We start from the raw sequence: 22,587 nt of genomic DNA on the forward strand, positions 1-22,587 counted from the left end.
GAAGAGAGGAGATGTGGAGGCGTTTTCGGGACGTGGAGCTGTCCTGGATAGTGCTTCACGGACAATTACGGGACATTGTAGATCCCCCCAGGGCCCACTGGATGGAATGTGAGAGAGTCTGGGCTATGATGTGGACCATTGACTATGGGGTGCAGTGATGCTCAGAGATGAACTTACCAGGTGCAATGGATGTGTCATGATGATGGGAGAGAGTGTTGCTGTGGGGGGAGTGGGGGGCGGGGGCGGTGGGGTTGAATGGGACCTCATATTTTTTTTAATGTAATTTTAAAAAAAAGTGAAAAAAAAAAAAAAAAAGAGAGAACATAGTATCCATCTTGTATACTTTCTCCCCAAGGACATAAGACACCTTATTTTAGCTGGAACTTGCCATCTGCCTGCACTTTCCTTAAAACACTAACCACAAAAGTTGTCAAGAGGCTTGGGGAAGCGAGATGCCAATACAGAGGGCGACACCAGATTTCTACAGCAATGCACACACATAGGTGAGGAGACAAAAAAAAAAAATCTACAAACCTACCATTTATGTACTTTTGGTCATGTACAAACACACAATTTATAACCTATCAGGGCAAAAAGGGTCATAATAAACAATAATAAAAGGCAACATAGAAGCAACAATAAAAATAACTTCTCTTGCAGAACACTCCAGGCCTATACATACTTAGGTTTGTACAAGTCAGTATTAACAGTGGTCTGAGCCAGAAATATAACATAATTGTTGGGTTTAATGAAACCTGAGGCTTCTGGTAGAAATAAATGCCTAATGTTTATGGGAAAAGAGGGCCACAAAATCCTCAAAGGGAGAAAACCATAGCAAGTACCAATAAAGTAATAAAAAAATGCACCTCAAATGAGGATCAGAAGACACAGCAAACAGAAACTAGAGGCAGAGACTTGAAAAACAAGCCCAATCTAAAAGTGCTTAGAAAATAGTAATTGTTATAGATATTTTAAAAAGCATCTTGGAAGTGGAGGTGGCTCAAGCCATTGGGTGCCACCCTCCAACATGGGAGGTCTGGGGTTCGGTACCCAGGCCTCTTTAAAAAAAGAAGACAAGCAGTGAGGGCAAACAATGAAGGGAGGGGAGAAATAAATAAAATAAATCTCTAAAAAAAAAAATCTAAATTCTTAAAAAACAAGGGTACTATTAAAAAAAGAATTGGAAAAAATATAGAAGTTCTTTAAGTAAAAAACATATATATTCACTGATATTAAAAACTCAGTACATGAATTAAATAACTGATTGGAACACAGATCTGAAGAAATTACTCAGTTGTATCAGAGAGCAGGAAAAAGAAAATATGAAAGGAGATTAAGAGATATGGAGGCTAGAATGAGAAGGTTCAACATATATCTGATAGGAGTTCTGGAAGGAAAAGATAAAGGATATAGATAATAGCTGAGAATTTTCCAGAATTGATAAAATAAATAAATCCTTTTTAAAAACCATGAGGCATACACAGAATATAGGAAATATATTCAAACCAGGACACAGAGTGAAATGGCACAACACTAAAAACAGAAAACATCTTAAATTACCTTTAACAGAACAAAAACAGAAAACAGAAAGCAAATTTCTAATGCAGCAATAACAGAAGTCAGAGAGCAAGAGAATAACAGCTTTCACAGCTTTATGGGGAGAAGCAATTGCCAGTCTTGAATTCTATTCTAATCTAAACTCGTATTTGAGAAGTGAAAAAAAAAAAGATATTTCAGCCAATAGAATACTGTTCACAGATTTTCACTGAAACATTAACAGGTAAACTCTGGAGAGAGGGAACTTAAACCCAGCAGGAAGGCAAGAAGCAGTGGTGTGAAAATTAATTTGTAAATCTAAATATGCTGACCATACAAGCAATACCAAAAATAAGGACTAATTTTAGGTATAAAATATTGAACTAAAACCCTGGATAATAACAATACATAACCATTAAGGCATTCTAAGAACTTTCTCTTGTTCGGTAGGAGGGTAGATAAAAAAGAATTGATTTTAACCTGGCCAGTTAAGCACGGGGATTTAAATTTAAGGATGGCTTCTAAAAGACAATAATACAACATTCAAATCAGTAGAGGGGGAAAAGAAAAAAAAAATCAATAAGTGGTAGATAAGAAAAAAGAAATTTTAGAAACTTAGCAAACAGAAAAATAGCAGATATATAACCAGATAAATATTGATGGAAGAAGTTAGCAGTTAAAAGAATTACTCCTTGCTATACACTTTTTGCAAGACTCACTTTGAATACAACAATAAACAGATTGAAAGTAAAGAGATGGGTGAGAAAAAATATTTCAGGCAAATGCTAATCAAAATGAGATAAAAAAATATGGTATTGATATTAGTCAAAACTGACCTTATAAAATATAAAATTGTAATTGCTTTGTGTCAAATTTTGTGATTTATCTTATAAAACTATCTTTTTGGTTCCCTTTCTAAATACTCAGAGAAACATAACTATACAGATACATATAAAAACTACATACTGAAGTGCTCACTCTGAAGAACACCTGAACTGGCTGGTCAGAGATGGACCACATGCTTTGCTCCAAAGGGCACTTTCACTGCAGTCCTGCGCACCCCTGAGAATCCACCCATGTTGCCCGTAACTGGGCATTGTGTGTACCAAGATAAAACATCCGCTCTTGGCCTTGAGGTATTCCAAATGCCACATATTATAATTGTTTGTAAGATATAATGAAAGACTGTTAACTCCTTATCTAAACTCTTACTTAAGCATTGAATGGCAAGCTATGTGAGGTCAGAGCATTTATTTATTTTCCCTGATAATGTTTCTGAAAGTAAAACTTCTCTGTAACAATCTGCGAAGGCCATGACTGACTTCCACCTAAGCTCTTTTTAACCCACAGAACAAGTCCATCTCTGGACAGGCACTTAACTTAGGTTCTGTTGTAAGATCTTATTGTCAATACCTCCTGACATCTATCTATTACAATTTTATCTTAATGAATTAGACATTATAAGGCTACCAAGTTCTTAGCTATCTAGCTAAGTGTCTAGCAACAGGCTATTGGCTCTCTCCACCTTTTGTGTCAAGATACTGCAAAAAGTAGAATCACTCTCAATTCCTAATTTATAATTCATAATTCACAGCCCTTGAATAAATTTCTCACCAATATTAAAAAATTAACAGAAGGAAACCACATGGGTCTAAAACCATCTGGAGAAAAGGAAAATATTTCTTATTGTTCAATATGATAAACAAATGCAAAAAAAAATCACAGATTTTAACCAAAAATACTGAGTTCAAGCCTCCTTTTAGCCTCCATTGTTTTTAAAAAATAAAAAATAAAAATAAAAACTGAAGTAACTATTTCTATCTCACAAGGCAGAAAATGCAACACAACTGAGAGACTACTAGAAATGGTTCTTCTTAAATTTCCCTCAACAAATACCAATGTATATAAGAATGAAAACTGATCCCTCACAAGCTCCTTGAATACTAAGTTCCAAATGCGACACTAGAAATCATAGTTTAGAAAAGATACATGTAGGGACTCACTTGTAAAGATTTTTTTAAAATACCTTCAGGACACACACATTTAATTCCACAGTAATTTTGCTAACTCCAGTAGGATTTATCCCACTCCCACAGATATAATGGAACAAAAGACTATGTGGCATATTCAAGATTATTATAAAGAGATCAACATTTTAAACTGAATAACAAATAATAAATATTTTAGGCTTGTGGGCCATACAGTCTGTAACAATTACTCAACTCTAATGTTTCTGCGTCAAATCAGACATAGTCATATATAATGAATGAACTTGTCTGTGTCCCAATAAAACTTTATTTAAAAAAACTCAGCTGGTGCATGGACCATAATTTGCTGAACCCTGACATAGAGAACCATTCTCAAGCTTGGATAATCTTTGATCTGTAGAGCGATCATGGTAACAGGAAAATCAGGAAGAAGTAAAACCACATAAACCCGTTCGGCTCTGAAAAGGGGCTTCATTACAGACCCATGAAAAAAAGACTGCGACCCGGTGCTTATGCGCTCCCGTGCAATCTGTGACTTTCTACAGAAAGGCATTTCCACTGGTGACTCCACCTGAGAGGAGATGTGAGGCTGAAGGAGAAAAGTGAAATTTAAAAAGTACTTGTCACAGGTTTATTTTCTTCTGTTTAGAAGCTACATTCTTACGATTAAAAAAAAAAAAAAACTCTTAGAATATAACTGCAAAAGTATATTAAAGATTACTCACCCATATCTTGCCAGAGATGCTAAAAAGGCCAGCCATTCCAGACATTCTAAAAAAAAATAAATGCAAGGAAACCACCGGTTACATATACCAGGAAAAACAAGCCAACAAAAGTCAGGTCGCAGGCCCATCCCTCTGCTGGCCCCTCACTTTCTGGCTCTAGCTGCCTTTTCTCCTCGAGTCATTTCCCTTCTGAAGAGCTTCAAGCCCAAGGTCATCATTTGAATCCTCCACTGCAAGTAAAATAAAACCCTCTGGGCCCTCTCGCCCTTCACTGCACACACCCAGCAAAACCTCCCCCCAGAGCTATTGAATGTCACTGAGGAAAAAAAATCACATGACCAGCTAACACCCTTACCTCATAGTCACAATTCCCAGTGAGCACTCTGTACTGCCCAGTCCTCTCCACACTTCTTAAGGCTCTGAGATGACAGCACATTTCCTTCTCCCTCTCTTCAAGCCTTCCCGTGTGCTCTCAGCTAACACTCCTCATCCTTCACTGAGAAGTAAGAAGCCATCCTGGGGTCTCTCTTATCTTCCAGCCGCCAAATCTGAGCCTGGAGCACACCTGCATGCACTTTCTCTTGTTACAACAAAGGGGTCTGTCTGACCTTCCAAGTCCAGCTCCTCTACTCGTACTCGGATCCCATCCCTCCTGCCCTGCTAATGTCCTAACAACTTCTGTCATCCCCTCTTCCTGCGCTAGCAATTTCTCCCTCTCTGCTGGATCTTCCTCCTTGCCATGCAAACATGCTCCAATGTCTTCCATCTCAAAAATAAATAAGTACATGAAAATAAGCATCCCAGGACATCACAAGGCCTTCCAGCTTCACAAACTTCTCCAAAGAACATTCTATACTCACAGTTTCTTCTTCGTCACCATATATATCTGTAAATTTTAACCCATTCACACATGACTTCCATCTTCCCTACTGAACTGACACTACTTGTCACTGTCACAATGATTTCACATTGCTTCATTTAATGTCCACCTCTGAGGTCTCAGATTTCTCTTCCTTTACCTCTTGGTAACATTGGACACAAGATACAACTCCCTCCAAGTTTTCCTCCCACCTCCCTGCCGCTCATTTCCGTTTCCTTCTGCTCACCCCTGCTCTACCCAACTCTGAAGGCTGGAGTCTCTCGGGGCTCAGTCCCAAGCACTCTTCTCGTTTTCCTTTCTAAAGCTTAAACATCATCTATGTTGATAATTCCCATATTTCTGTGTTCCTGAATTCTCCATGGAGATCCATCTCAAGTTCTCTAACTTGACAGCTCTACAAAGAAGTATGCCTCAAATCTAACCTGTCCAACCCAGAATCTGCTTTTTCTGTTCTCCAAATCAGTAACTGGTAAAAGATCCACCAAGTGCTCAAACCAGACACTCAGGAGCTTTTACCTGTGAATCCTTCCTTTCCTTCCCTTTGGTCAAGTCTACTTTCCAAACAAGTTTTTAATCCCTACTCTGACCCTCACGACCCTGACCTGAGCTACCACCATCCCCAGGCTGGATGACATGGACAGTCTTCCTACAGCTCTCTCCACATCCATTCCCATCCCCTCCAGTGTCTTCTCCACTATGTGCCGACAACATCCAAGCTTCCCACCAAGGCCAAAAGCCCCTGCACGGCCCGGCTGCAGCCTGCCTCTTGCTCGGCTTATACCGTTCTCTCCTCCACAGGGCCGCCTTTCTGATCCTCACACACACAAAGCCCTTTTCCAAGCTCGCATGCTATCTTCTCTCACGGGAACATTCTCCCCCTGTTATTTTTCTGGCTAGTTCCTTCCATCTTTCAGATATCATTAGGGTCCTCCTCAGAAGCCTCTCCTGACCCCTTCACCTACTCTGGGGCCACGCCCAGCTATCCCGTCTTAGCAGAAAATGTTTTTCCCTAACAGCCCTTATTCAAACTATGATTATTCCTTTATATCCTTAGATTTCTCTTAATCTGTCTCACTCATTGGACTGTGAGTTACTCAGTTACTTAAGGAGGAGTATGTCTAGTTTGTTCACTATTTAATATCTAGCAGTAACAAGAGTATCTAGCATAAAATCAGTGCTCAGATATAGAATGAAATGTCATAACTGAGTTGCTCTAAGAGTAAGCTATGTGTTCTGTTGATTGTAGATGCATCTATTCTGTGTATGTGTATGTGTGCATGTGCATGTATATAATAAATATCTATGTGATCAATTTAAAAAAGAGTAAGCTACTCATTTCCTAGGTGTTATAGATTTATTCCTGAAATACTATATGATTTGTACTTCAATACGGTTATTTCTTCCATTTGGATATACTGACATAAAATTATTTACAAATATGAAATTTTCATTCAAAGTTAAAATCAACATGAGAAAAAGTTATTATGGTTTGGCCTTATCTATCTCACCAAGTATCATATACATGATGTCACCTTGGCCAAAAGTTACTCCCAGCAATATTCTGCTAGTTAGCCAAACATACCAGTGCCTTTATTTTCTACAGGAGGTACAAATATACCTTCATGAACTATTATTCAAGAAAGTCACTCCACCATTTTATCAATAATTTAAAAGAAATGGAAGAGTAAATGCTGTTTAATACCATATTTTGTAAAGAGGAAACAGCTGGGGTGGCTTATGGCAAAAGTGAAAGGAGAGACTTGCTGTAACATACCCAAATCTAATTATTTAAATTCCAGTGTCCTGAGAACTAGCTGAAACCAGACACTACATAGGTCAAGCATGGTTGGGCGTGGTCTCGATAACCAGAAAGGAATATGCAGAAAAATGTAGCCTTTCAGGTCCCAAGGGCTGTTAACTTGATACCTCCAGTTTTAGTAACTATATCTTGTCATTAAAAAACGTAAGTTACGTTAGAGAAGCCGGGGATTTCCAGCCAGTCAGAGGCTCAACGGATTGCCATTTCTTTTCTACTATGTAATTCTGAAGGTCTTCAAAGATTCCTGGGCCACGGTAACGGCGGAAAATCCCATCCTTTGCACTATAAATTATAAAGACAAATAGAAAATAAATCCATTAAAAATAATAGGTGTTATAGATAACAAAAATCAAAATGACCTATTGGTCTTACATGTAAATTCTACTCTGAATTTTAAATTGTTTAAATTAAGAAAAAAATTCTACTCATATCAATCAGAAAGCCTGCATAAATTTTATTCTATTACAAATGAGAAATTCCAAAGTAGTAAACATTCTATTTTATCCCTGCACAATTTATGACTAGAAGCAAAGTTCTTGGCAGTGTTTAATCTACCAAGTTACTTTTTATTATTTTCACTACCAATTATTTCAGTGTTTCTCTTTACAACAGGAAAATAGTAATTGATATCAAGTTTAATAAATTGTATCCACATTTCCAAATTGATGTCATTCAAGCTCCCCCCCTCAAAATCAACAGAATATCTCTTAGTCTCAAATCCCCGTTCAGATTTCTATCCCTCTTGTCTTCTTGCCACAATCAAGTTTCATCAAATTGTCACCTGAAGTTCTCCATTTGGAATTAGACTCTTTCTGCTCTGTTTCACCTTCTAACTCCCAAAACTCATCCTATTCAAATGGCTCCTTATCTTCAAAGGTGGCAAAAGCTTCCACTAATTATACATTGTCTCACTGACAGTCTTTACAAAGTCTTCCTTTCCTGTGACTAAGCTGTCACCTAGCTCCGCTGATCCTACCTTCTAACTATCCTTGGCACCCACCCCTTCCTTTCTCATTTCCCAGGCACTACCGGAGCTTGCCCATCTCTAGCCTCATCACACACCATGACCCAACTTTACCCTGTGGATCAGCCACACAGAACTAGTTACAGTTCCCATAGAGTATCTCAGTCTTTCCTGGGCTTTATTCACTGTCTCTTCTATCTGGAAAGGCTTAATTCTCACTTATCTATTAAGAAGCATCCCACCTTTTATAGCATCAGAAAAATCTTCTGACTCCTCCTCCCCAGCGATTCCCTTCCTGAAATTAGGGTCCCCTTCTCTGAGTAGTTCTAGGCACACCTCTATTTTAACAGCCATCAGTCTGTGCAGACTAGACTTTCCTCAGACTTTAAGCTGATGAGTGCGGATTGTGGAAAATAACACCTCTATTGATTTCTAATCTTTGCAAAATTTTTACTTAGAACAGAAAAGTATTTAAACTTACTGAAAAAATGCTGGGAGTGTGGTAACAAAGAAACGGCCACTCAAACCTAGATGAAACATAAATGAGAAAAAATTAAACTCCAAGTAACCCAAGCACCTAATTTAAGTTCCAAGAACAAGCTGTCTTGAGCTTCCTTTACAATCCTATTATTAAAATCATTTTAATTATTGAATCACATTTACTATTTTTCTGCCCTAAAGAAATTTACTTTTTACCCATTTCTATTTAACTAACACTTTTCAGTCATGTTACTTGCTTACCTTCAATGTGTCATCCTGGTGTTTTCTGGACTGTGCATCATTTGGGATTGTATAGTAACTGAGAGGATGGGTTCTAGGGAATGCAATCTGACGAAGTACTAACTTTTCTATTTCACAGTTTTGTGACTTATAGGGTAAATTATTTAACCTGTCTGAACCTCAGTTACCTCATCTGTAAAATAAGAGTGTTAAAGCTTAGCACAGTGCCTGGTGCACAGTAAAGAAGTCAATAAATTATAAGCCATAGATTTAAAAGAAACAATGAAGAGTATTAAATATTAAACGATATCATGTATAACATTTGCACATCAATAGATTCGGCAAGTACTTATAAAGGTAATATATGCACACTCACATATTTTTTTCAATTTGTCTTAGGAAACCTTTAAAGAATACTAACTACATGGCAAGTGCTATGCTCGATACACATGAAGGCAAAGATAAACAAAACACTGAGTCACTCAGTATTGGGGATTGAGTCATGTCTCCCACAAAAGGTTTGGAAAGAGGACCTCTGAGGGTACCATTAGTTAAGGTGAGGCCAAGCTGAATGAAGGGGGGACTTAATCCAATAAGGCTGAAGTCCTTATAAGCAAAGGAGATTGGACAAAGAGAAGCCAGTGGGGGTAGCCTGAGCCAGAAGTCAACAGAAGCCAGAAGAGAAAGGACAGGGCACTGGCACATGGCAGAAAGGCCACGGAAACGGAATGGGGAGGACGCCAGCAGCAGCCCCAGAACACCAGATTCTGAACAGAAGCATCGCCTTGCTGACGCTGCCATTTTGGACTTCTCCTGACCTCAAATCATGGGTCAATCAATTTCTGGTTTAAACCAATCCATTGCATGGTACTTGACACTTAGCAGCCAAGAAACCAAATCACTCAGCAAATATTCACTACCCACCTTCTCTGTTCCAGGGACACGGGGATGAGTAACAACATCTATATCTATAGCCTGTCCTCACAGAGCTTTCAGTCTAATGGTAGAGGAAACAAATCAATCAAATACAATCATGACTATAATTGAGACAGAGGATATAAGAAAAGGGCATGTAACAAAATCTGAATGAGACAAGGATAAGAATAGACACTTGCCTTTTAAATGTTTACAAATAAATAATACGGAGGCACTGAGAAATGAGTAAGCCTGGTGCTGACAAGGAAAGGAGATCTCCAGGAGGATCTCCCTGGCCACATGGGAAAGGTTTCCTGGGGTGACCCAGCACAGAACAGTGACAGATACATCACATTACCATTTCTCATGACTTTTGCCTCTTTCACCAAAGAGTAATCAGCACAAAATCAAATATTATCAAATATTATCTACTTACAATCAAGTTGCTCAAATTTAACATCTTTCTGGTCCCCTGCATTTTAAAATATTAAAGCTTGACCTTTTTTTTTTTTTTTTTTTTTTTTGAGCTCCCAGGACTGAGAATTGAAGCCGGGATCTCATATGTGAGAAGCAAGTGCTCAGCCACTGAACCACATCAGCACCCCTGAGTTGTTTTTATCATTTGTTTGTTTGTTACTTGTTTTTTGTGTGTTTAGGAGGCACCAGGAACTGAACCTAGGACCTCCCATGTGGGAAGCAGGGGCTCAACTGCTTGAGTCACATCGGTTCCCCTAACATTTTACTTTCAATAATGAATTTCCTTTCCCCCATTTAATCAATTAAATCCCTACTGAGCATAATAATTTACTAATTAATGATGAGTCTTCACAAGGAAAGATCCTGTATTTTTTCTCAAATCAGACCAAATGAACACTGAAACATTCCTGTGGTACTTAAAAGGAAGCTACTTTGAGAGCAGTAAAAGGCAACGTTATACAAAGAAAGAGTTACCATATGCATTTGTCATTGCACATTAGAAAACAAAAGTTGTATAATATTAGTAATAACAAAAGACAAGCAACTGAGGTCAACTGAGCATTGTAACAAGCATCTCTGTCTACAGGATATTTTCACCTGCCCCTCTGATGGAATTCCATTCTAGTGGGGAACTAGGAGCTTTTTTGGTATATTTTCTACTCTAAATTACCAGGGGGAAAGTACTAGTATTCCTAAGTGCTTAAAAAATATTGCATGGGGGAAGCAGATGTGGCTCAACAGATAGTGTTGCTTACCATATAGAAGGTCCAAGGGTTCAACACCCAGGGCCTCCTGGCTCATGTAGTGAGCTGGCCCACGAGTAGTGCTGCTGCGTGTGAGGAGTGCCGGCCCACGCAGGGAGGCCCCCACGTAAGGGTGCCCCCTGTACAGGGAGTAGCCCCTGCACAAGGAGAGCCACCCCACGCAAAACCATAGCCCTCCCAGGAGTGGTGCCACACACATGGAGAGCTGATGCAGCAAAATGACACAACAAAAAGAGACACAGATCGTCAGTGCCGCCTGATGAGAATAGAAGTGGACCCAGAAGAACACACAGCAAATGGACACAGAGAACAGACAACGGGGGTAGAGGGGGTGGGAATAAATAAATCTTTTAAAAATATATATATATTGCATGGGAGCAGATATAGCTCAAGTGACTGAGAGCCTGCTTCCCATGTACAAGGTCTTGGGTCTGATCCCTGGTACCTCCTTTTAAAAAAAAAAAAAAATATATATATATATATATATATATATAGATATAGATATAGATATAGATATAGATATAGATATAGATAGATATAGCATGCTTTTGGCTTATAATAATCATTAGAAACAGTTTCATATCTCATTTCTTTCCTAGCTACAAATTCTTATAACCACCCAAAAATTTCATCAAATGAGAGTTACAGTGTTAGGGAATTATGCTATATTCATATGCCTCTTTAAAATGGAATGAACAAATGAACAGTAGCCAATCATTTCTTAAAGTTTTTATTTATATTTTATTCTTATCAGAATGAACACATAGACTATCTAATAAATGTTAAGCAACACTTAAAGCATTTTTAACCTGACCTGTTCTTTAAAATGCTTCATATGATCTTAATCATCATGCGCCATGGCAAAACTATACAAACATGCACATATATACACACACATATATATTTTATAAAAAACATTTAATTACAAAATATGGAAAACAATATATCCAAATGTAAACAAACACAATTTTCCTTAGTTTTCTTTCAAACATTTCCTGCCTTATCTGCTACATAAAGAGGTAAAGAGCAGGCACTCTTCTCAAGCCAGCTTGCCTAGGGGGTCAAACCTATTTTGCCACTTAATTTTTCATCCAAGAAAGTTACTTAAACTCTCCCAGCCTCAATTTTCTTATTATAAATGAGCATCATAACCTCTATCTCATAGTATTTTAGAATTAAATGAGGCAATATTTATAAAGCATAGCAATACAGTATCTGTCATGTAGAAAGTACTAAATAAAGAGTAGTTATCATTTTCTGTATTTAAATTCCTGACTCAAAATGAAATAAGAGGAGGTAACAAATGCAGACTAATTTAGCCTCAAACACTTTAGAAACTGCATACTGCTTTGGATAACATAACATATATCTCTACAAATAAATATGCCAATTAAAAGCAACAAGTAAAAAGAATATAAGAAAAAAATAACAGAATAACAAAGTCTCTGAGATTTTTCTGCCTCTTTCCAGTTTGGGCTAGAACTATTCCTAAATTGCTAGATTAAAGAATATAAGAACTTTCTCAGCTCTTGATAGGCATTATCATAAGCACTGCACCAATTTTAAAGGCCATCAATTAAGGTCAAATTCAAATAAAGACCACTGTTAATTCAGTACTTAACTGTGCAAACTCAAGGTTGCTTATATTTCTGTTTCTCTGACTGTCAATATTTCTCCAATGACAACCCGTGACACCTCATAGAGAATATTAACAAGAAAGCCACCGCATCCTCACAGGGCATCAGGCTCTAAGAGCCTCACTCAGACGTGAGCTCTGTTCATGGTCTACAATACTACGTTGCCATTGAGGAGACCCTTCAATAAAACAAACAGCAACAAAAAACAGCCAAAGTAGGCCTGGGATTATGGCACCCCACTAAGCCCCTAAAGATTCAACGCCATAGGAAATTCAACTCACAAGGAATGTCACTTCCAAGGTTAAAAGAAGTCAGAAGGCCCTAGCTCACATCACAGTGTTCCAAAAATGTCTTCTAACTTTAAACTTTAAAACATGACCAACTTGGACTAGAGAAGTAATATCTGAGGTTGCAGCTTCAGGGTTAAAGAAAAAAAGTCACATGTGGCTATTAACAAAGAATTATAGTGGCACTGCAGCAGCTAATTCCATGGTTTGAATAATGGTTTGTTGCAAGGAGCTTAAGAAAGAACAGAAGTAAGAAGCAAGTCCTTAAACAAAAGTGAAAAATTTTAACTACAAGATCTTCCAACATTTCTGCATGCCTTTTTAAATTTAAGAATAACTTCTACTTTAAAATGTATTGTAACATAAAATGGGCATAAACCTAGAATGCAGAAAGATGTTTAATATATTATCAGCTAAAATAAGTATATACAGCAAAAGATAAAAAGGGTTAAAAATTTAGAGAGGCTTCCAGTAGAACAAGACGGTAGTATAAGACGCTCCAACGTGTCAACCCCCCAGAAAATCTTTGAACGACCAACTGGCAGATCCATCCTCCTCAAAATTCTCAAATCACTTAAAGGGTTGTAGTAATTGGGTAAGAATGAAAACAAGAAAACTCAGCTGTCAAACAGTAGAAGCTCACGGCACCTTTGCTTGCTGGCCATCCCCCACTCCCTCCATGGCAGGGTGTGGAACCAGCCTGTGTGCCAACTGGGGGTACAAGACCTGTTCTGGAAGAGCAGAGAAACCCCTGTGCGCGTCTGGGGTGCCTCTACGTCATTGTCAGGCTAGCAAGCAGCAGCATGAAAGACTGAACCAGGAAACTCCTCTCTGGCTCAGATTCCTAGAACTTGCCCTGCAGGCAGAAGCAGCTCACAGAAAGTTAAAGCTATGTTAGAAATACTTGAGTCAAAGCAGTCTGGGGCAAAGGAATATCTGCTTTAAGTCATACAACAGAACACTCAGGAGGGGAAAGTGTATCTCATAGGGAGTAGGCATTCGAATTCCTGTAAACTGGGGAATTCCTAAGGCCATGAGCAAGCACAAGGCCAGAACACAAGACCTGGGCTCAGAAAAGACTGAGGGGCCCTGCAGGTCACTTTCACCTCAGGGTGATTTTTTTTTTTTTTTAAACTTTGATTACATAAACATTACAAAGAATATATAGGGGAGTCCCACATGCCCTGCTCCCCACACCTCCCACATTTTCCTACATTAGCAACATCCTTCATTAATGAGGTACATTCACTACAATTGATAAACACATTTTGGAGCATTGCCACTAAGCGTGGATTACAGTTTACACTGTAGTTTACACTCTCCCACTCAAGGTTATGGCAATATACATAATGGTCTGTATCTGTCGTTGTAATGTCACTCAGGACGATTCCCAAGTCCCAAAAATGCTCCTGTATCATACCTGTTTTTCCCTCTCTACCCTGAGAGCCTCCAGTGGCCACCTTCTCCACATCAGTGATATTTCTTCCATTGCTAGAATCACAATAAGTCTATAGTAAAATATAGTAAGTCTACTTTAGTCCACAGCTCATCCCCCAGTCCTGAGTATTCTGGGATAGTGATGCCCACTCCACCTTTAATTGAGGGGGAGCTTCAATCCCATACAGCCGATGGATGAGACTCTTGCTTGCAGATGTAGAGACTCTCAGTTCCTTGGTATGTTGGTTATTCATCATCTCCTCCTTGTTAATTGTCCTGGGTGAGTGCAATGAACTGGAGAATAGGTGTTACAACTCTGTTGAGATTCAGGGTCCAGCTTAGCCCTTGGTTGTAAGGTGTGATGTTGTAGAGAGCCTAAGAGTTACCTACTGGGAGCCTTCTTGATACTCAAATGTGGCCTCTCTCTAAGCCAAACTCATCATATAAATGCAATAGCATCCCCCCAGTGTGGGACGTGACTCCTGGGGATGAGTCTTCCTGGCACTGAGGGATTGCTACCAAGTACCAACAAGCTTGCAACTGGAAAACAAAACATAACAAAAGACCTTGACCAAAGGGGAAAAGGTAAAGACAAATAAGGTTACACGGCTAAGAGACTTCAAAGTAAGTTGGGAGTTCATTCCAGAGGTAACACTTATGCACGTCTCAACAGGATCTCACTGACCAGCCAAAGAAGATACTACCCCAAATAGTGGGGCTCCTGACAGCTCTGGAAACATCCAGACACTACAGTCTGGACAAATAGCTCAGGAGTTTGGTCCCTCGCCAGTGGCCCCAACTTTGGGATTTATGCTCCCCAGTGTGACAGAGTTAGACTGAGTTCTGGTTTCCATACACATGGCTATTCTGTCCTTCTGTTTGAACTTATAATCAGTACTAAAGTTGTTATGTGTATGTACAAGAGAATTAAATCTTTGGGCTCTCCATGTGCCAGGGGGCTCTTCTTGACAAGAATACTTCACTCGGAAGAAGAGAACCAGTCTCTCCACAGCCAATATGCAAAAACTGTGGAAGGTGTATTTGCATTTGTTTGTTTCTTTTTGTAAGCTCCTAGCAGTCAAGAAAATCTCTGTCATATCATAAGATGGATACAAACTTAAAGCACAAACAGCTCAGGGATTAAATCCCACAGTTAACATTTTAAAATATTTAAAAGTACAGTATGCAACAAAAGATTACAAGTCAACCAAAGAACCAGGAAATGATGGCCCATCCAAAGAAACAGGGTAAAAATCCAGAAATCATTAGTGAAGACAGGACTTTGGATATAACAAAGACATAAAAATGATCCTCAATATGCTCAAGGAAATAAAGGAAAATCAGAGAAAGAATAAAGGAAAATAATGAATGAATATGAGAATCTCAATAAAGAAAGAAATTTTAAAGTGGAATCAAAGATAAATACTAGATTTAAAGTCCACAATAATCCAAATAAATTCCCTACAGTGTTTCAACAGCATATTGGAGCTGACAGGAGAAATAAAGAGTGAACTCGAAGGCAAGAAAATTGAAATGATTCAGGATAAGGATCAGAAAGAACATATAATGAAGAAAAAGTGAAGAGAAACTAAGAGACCTAGGGGACTCCATCAAGCACACCAATACAGGTAGCATGGGTCTCAACATGATAAGTAAGAAAGCAATAGAAGGACTATTTGAAGAAATAATGGCAGAAAACTTCCCAAATATAACAAAAGACATGAATATACACATTTAAGAAGCCCAAGGAACCCCAAATGGATAAGCTCAAAGAGAACCACTCCCAGACAGAATGTATTCAAACTGTCAAACACAAAAGACAAGGAGAGGGTTCTGAAAGCTGCAAGAGAAAAGAAATATGTTATATACAGGGGAAACCCAATAAGATTAATTGATGATTTCTCATCAAAAACAATGGCGGCAACAAATAAAAGTGCTAAATGAAAACAATTTCGAAACAAGAATTTTATTTCCAGCAAGACTGTCTTTCCAAAATAATGGAGAGATTAAGACACTCCCAGATAAATAAAAGCTGAAGGAGATCATCACCTTAGACCTGTCCTAAAAGCAACTGCAATGAATGTACAAGACTAATGGAAGAAGCTATTAATGTGAGGAAGGGAATGGGGCACATGGGAACCCCTCATATTTTTTCCTGTGACATTCTGTATAATCTAAGTATCTTTTGAAAAAATAAAAAATAAAAAATAAAAGGCAATGCTAAAGGGAGTTCTTCAACTGAAGAGAAAGGACACTAGACAGTGGACTGAGCAGCAGGGAGAAATAAAGACCTCCAATGAAGGTAACCACATGGGTAATTATAAATGACATTACTATTGTACAGCATTTTTTGGTATGTAGCTGCATTTTTTACTTCTTACCAACGCAAATGCATTGAAAGTCATGATAAATCTATAGTATTGGACATACAATGCATAAACATATAATGTGTAATAAGTACAACAAAAAGGTGGAGCAGAGGGGTATGAGAACAGTATATATATATATATATATATATATATATATATATATATATATACTACTGAAGTTAAGTGGGTAACAAAAAAAAACGTGATTGTTATAGATTTGCAGTGCTAAATGTAAGCCTCATGGTAACTACAGAAAAAATATATAACAAATACATACAGAAATAAGTTAGAAGGGACTCAAAATTGTATAACACAAAAAAATAAAACAAACAGGAAAGTACACATTAATGGAAAAACTGAGGGATAAAAAAGTATAAGCCTAACAAAGGCCAAATAGTAAAATGGCTGAAGAAAGTACCACATTATCAGTAGTTACATAAAATGTAAATGGCTTAAATTCTTCAGTCAAAAGGCAGAGATCGACAGAACAGATATAAAAGCATGATCCAGAAGGCAGATGTGGCTCAGGGGATTGGGCTCCTGCCTACCACATGGGAGGTCCATGGTTTGGTTCCCAGTATCTCCTAAAGAAGACAGTGAGTTGGCATGATGAGCAGGCATAGAAAGCTGACATAACAAAAAGATGATGTAACAAGAGACACAAGAAGAAAAGTATAATGAGAGACACAATGAAGCAGGGAACAGAGGTTTCCAGTGCCTCCTAAAAAGGATGCAAGGGGAAGCGGACTTGGCCCAATGGGTAGGGCATCTGCCTACCACATGGGAGGTCAGTGGTTCAAACCCCAGGCCTCCTTGACCCATGTGGAGCTGGCCCATGCACAGTGCTGATGCGCACAAGGAGTGCCATGCCACACAGGCGTAGGGGAGCTCCACGCGCAAGGAGTGTGCCCCGTAAGGAGAGCCACCCAGCGTGAAAGAAAGTGCAGCCTGCCCAAGAATGGCACTGAACACATGGAGAGCTGACACAAGATGACATAACAAAAAGAAACACAGATTCCCAGTGCTGCTGATAAGGATAGAAGCGGTCACAGAAGAACATGCAGCAAATGGACACAGAGAGCAGACAACTGGGGAGGCAGTTAAGGGGAGAGAAATAAATAAATAATAAATCTTAAAAAAAAAAGATGCAGGATGGCGAGCTGGTACAAGAAGATGATGCAACAAGAGACACAAGAGGAAAAACATAATGAGAGACACAACAAAGCTGGGCACAGAAGTGGCTTAAGTGATTAGGCACCTCCTCCCCACATCCAAGGTCCTGGGTTGGGTTCCTAGTGCCTCCTGAAGAAACAAATAGAAGATGAACAGACAAAGCAAGTGCAAACAATGAAGGGGTGGGGAGAGATAAATAAATAAAATAAAATAAAATAAAGCATGACCCAACTCTACGCAGTTTATAAGAGACTCACCTTAAATTCAAAACCACAAGTTGGCTGAAAGTAAAAGCACAATCTAAATATATCATGCTAATAGTAACCAGAAGAGAGCCATGGGAGCTATACTAGTATCAGATAAAACAGATGTTAAGTCAAAAACTGTTATGAGGAACAAAGAAGGTCACCCATACAAACTGTTAGAGAGGTCAAGCCAACAACACAACAATCATAAACATATATCTAACCGCAGATATCCAAGAAATATGAAGCAAATATTGATCAGAATTGAAGAGAGAAACAGGTGGTTCTATATTAACTGGAGACTTCACCACCACTTTAAATAACGTATATAACACCTAGAGAGAAGATCAAAAAGGAGATACAAGATTTAAAGACTACTTTAAACCAACTAGACTGAATAGACATTTATAGAACACTTTACCCAACTGCAGAATACACATTCTTTTCTACTGCACGAGTCAATCTTCAGTATAGACCATGTATCAGGTTACAAAGAAATATCAAAAAATTTTAAAATGTTGAAATTATACAATGTATCTTCTCTGATCACAATGGAATGAAACAAGAAATGAATAACAGAGAGAGAAATGGAAAATTTACAGAATAAAATATGGAACAAAGGAGAAATCACAAGGGAAATTTGGAAATATCTTGAGGTGAATGAAAATGAAAACATAACACACCAAAATTTATGAGATGCAGCAAAGGCAGAGTTGAGAGGAAATTTACAGCTGTAAATGCTAACATTAAAAAAGAAAAAAGATATCAAATCAGAGACCAAATCTCACAACCAGGGGATCTAGAAGAGAGGAGTAAATTTTACCCAAGGTGAACAGAAGGAAGGAAATAACAAATAGTATTATGGAGATAAATGGAATAGAAAATAAAATTAAAAAACAATAGAGAGAATCGACTAAACGAGTTGGTTCAATCAGTAAAATCTCTTTAGCAAGACTGACAAAGAAAAAAAGAGAAAAGACACAAATTAAAGCAGAAATGAAAGGGAGGGGGCATAACTACCAACCCCACAGAAGTAAAAAGGATCATAAGAGGATACTCTGGACAACTGTACACCAACAAATTAGATAATCTAGATAAAATGAACAAATCCCTAGAAACACACAGACTCCCTATACTGAAGAAACAGAGGATCTCAACACATAAATAGAAAGTAAATAGACTGATTTGGTAATCAAAAACCTCCCCTTCAAAAAAAGGATTGGACCAGATGGACTCATTGGTGAATTTTACCAAACACTTTAAGAATAATTAATACCAATTCTGCTCAAATTCTTCCAAAAAACTGAAGAGATGAGAATATTTTGTAATTTATTCTACAGGGCAACTATCCAAAGGCCAGATAAATATACCACAAGCAAAGAAAATGATAGACCAATATCTCTTATGAATATAGATGTAAAAAGCCTTAACAAAATACTAGCACACTGTATCCAGAAACACATTAAAGAATTATACACTGAGAGTGGATGTGGCTCAAACAGCTGAGCACCTGCTTCCCACACAGGAAGTCCCAGGTTTGGTTTCCAGGGCCTCCTAAAAACAAAAACTACCCAAACAACATGCAAAACAAATGAAAAAAACAATGCAGGGGAGCCAATGTGTCTCAGTGGCTGAGCACCAGCTTCCCACACGTGAGGTCCCGAGTTCAATCCCTGGTCCCGGTACCTCAAAAAAAGAGAATTGTACACCATGACCAAGATGACCAAGTAGGATTTATTTCAGATATGCAGAGTGATTTTTGATGAGGGTGCCAAGTTCACTCAATTGGGAAGAAGAGTTTCTTCAAAAAATAGTGCTGGGAAAACTGGATATCCGCATACAAAAGAATGAAGCTGGACCTCGACTTCATAACTCAGGATGGATCAAAGACCCAAATATAAGAACCCACACTATAAAACTCCCAGAGAAACAGAATGAAGCAGCTTCAGGACCTGGTGTTTGGTAATGGTTTCTAAGACTTTACACCAAAAGCATGAGCAACGAAAGAAAAAAAAGATAAATGGACCTCAAAATTAGAAACTTTTGTGCATCAAAGGACTTCATCAAGAAAGTAAAAAGACAACCTACACAATGGGAGAAATATCTGGGAACCACTTACCTGATAAGGGTTTAATAACCAGAATATATAAAGAAATCCTACAACTCAACAACAAAAAGACAAACAACCCTATTAAGAAATGGGAAAAGACTTGATTAGACATTTTTTGAGAGTAGATAATACAAATGGCCCCCAATAGCAAATCAAAACCACAATGAGATACCATTTCACACCTATTAGGATAGTTACTATTAAGTAAATTAAAAATAGCAAGTATTGGAGAGGATATAAAGAAAGAGAATCACTCATTCATCTGTAGGTGGGAATGTAAAATGGTTTAGTCACTGTGGAATACAGTTTAGCATTTCTCAGAAAGTTAAGTATAACAGTACCATAGGATCCAGCAATCCCACTTCTAGGTGTATATACAAAGAACTGAAGCAGGAACTCGAACAGATATTTACACTGATTTTTATAGCAACATTATCCACAATAGCCAAAAGGTAGAAGCAACCCAAGTGTACATCAACAGATGAATGGATAAACAAAATTTAATATATATATACACTGGAATATTATTCAGCCATAAAAAGGAACGAAGTTCTGATACTTGCAGCAACATGGACGAACCTTGAAGACATCATGGTGAGTCAAATAAGCCAGACACAAAAGGAAAAGTACTCTATATTCTCACTGACATGAAATAACTACTGTAGCAGATTGCTATGGTTCATGAATTCCAAAAATAGATATTGGATTATGTTTGTAATCTGATCTGTACCTGTCATGATTAAGTTATGATTAGGGCTTTGATGGGGCCACATCAGTAGGGTGTTGATTAAGTTATAATTAGGGCTTTGACTGGGCCACTTCAGTAGAGTGTTGAGTCCCTGCCCTTTGGTGGGTGGGGACTCACAAATAAAAGACATGGCAAAGGACAGAGTTGGAGTTTTGATGCTGGAGTCTTGAGATGGAGCCCAGGGAATGAACACACAGAGGAGCTTGGTCCTGAGGAAAGAGGGAAAGCCCCGGGAAGAGAAACTAGCTGTTTATCTGATAAGTCTACATCTGACCTTGGAGAGAGGCAAAACCTAGAGAGCCTCACAGTCTACAGAAACCAAAGGAGCTGAGCCCAGAGGAACCCAAGAAGCCTAAACCCTCTCAGACATCAGCAGCCATCTTGGCTCCAACATGTGGCAAAAGACTTTGGTGAGGGAAGTAACTTAGGCTTTATGGTCTGTTATCTGTAAGCTTCTATCCCAAATAAATACCCTTTATAAAAAGCAACCAATTTCTGGTATTTCACATCAACACCACCTTGGCTGACTAATACAACTACAATAAATGAATTCATACAGTCTGAAACTAGAACACTGGTTACCAGGGGCTGGCATGGGGGTAGAGAATGAGAAGGTAATGCTTAATAGTTATAGAGTTTCTCTTTGGGGTGATGGAACTGTTTTGGCAATGGATGGTAGTGATGGTAGCACAACAATATGAATATAATTTACACCAGTAAATTATGTATTTGAATGTGGTTAAAGGGGAAATTTTAGGGTACATATATATATATATATATATATATACACACACACACGTGTGTGTGTGCGTTACTAGAATAAGAAATTTCAAAAAATAACATGGGACTGTACAACACAAACAGTAAGCCCTAATTTAAATATGGACTATATTTAATAGTATAATTATAAAAATATTGCTTCATCAATTGTAACAAAGGTACCACATTAAGGCAAAGAGTTAACAATAGTGAAAACTGGGGGTGGGGGTGGCAGTGGGTAGAAGGGAACTCTGTATTTTCTGCATGAAATTTCTATAAAACTATAACTTCTCTAATTTAAAAAAATGTAAAAAAAAATTCATACCAGAAAAAAAGGTTTAGAGAAAGAAGAGAAATTATGGCTGACAATTATATTTTGATACACAAAAAATACAATAGAAATTATTTAACTTCAATATCAAAAAAACAGGGATAGTTAATAGCTTTCATTCTACCATTTAGTAGTTGTATGATCTCCAGCATGGTTAACCTTTCTGAACTTCAGTTGTCTAAGTAACTAAAAAATAAAGTTTGTTCTTCATACTGATTTATAATATTAAAAAACTCATGAAAATACTTAGCACAACAAATGAAAGTAAATGGTAACTGTTGGTTACTATCACCAAAAAGAGTAGGTAAAATTCAATCAAAAAGTAGAAATGACCCTAATTTAAAGATTGACAATATAATACAAAAATACTAGTTTGTATATTATTAAATTAACTAATTGAAGTGTAGAAAACTAAATTCCCTTCTCCAGCAAATAGAGGGTTTTAAACGTTATGTTTATTCTTGGTCTATAGGGACCCAGTTTACCACTAATCTACCAAAACAGACATCACCCATGGTGCTTTGAGCAATCAAAATTTTCCCATCATTGACAACTAAGCTCATCGGCATGGAACAGAAGGTCCAAGTACATACTCATTAAAAGTAAGTTTCCAAAACTAACTCAAATGAAACAACACCTGGTCTAGGCAGTATTATACAGGCAAAGTAATGCAACTGATCTACAAGTCTGTCCTTTCCTTAAC

The 22,587-nt window shown here is 37.9% G+C and overlaps 1 protein-coding gene across 1 annotated transcript in view; it reads right to left on the reverse strand.

Annotated features, from left to right (window-relative positions):
- TMX4 (thioredoxin related transmembrane protein 4) overlaps positions 1-22,587 on the reverse strand; it is a 70,527-nt gene that overhangs the window by 20,745 nt on the left and 27,195 nt on the right. Inside the window, exons 4-6 of the mRNA XM_058287541.2 lie at positions 8,394-8,439; positions 7,102-7,230; positions 4,250-4,295 (exon numbers count right to left, since the gene is read on the reverse strand). Of these exons, the coding sequence (XP_058143524.2) occupies positions 4,250-4,295; positions 7,102-7,230; positions 8,394-8,439 (221 nt within the window). The remainder of the gene's footprint in view (positions 1-4,249; positions 4,296-7,101; positions 7,231-8,393; positions 8,440-22,587) is intronic.

Source organism: Dasypus novemcinctus, chromosome 24 (assembly GCF_030445035.2).
Source record: "Dasypus novemcinctus isolate mDasNov1 chromosome 24, mDasNov1.1.hap2, whole genome shotgun sequence".
Classification (NCBI taxonomy): domain Eukaryota; kingdom Metazoa; phylum Chordata; class Mammalia; order Cingulata; family Dasypodidae; genus Dasypus; species Dasypus novemcinctus.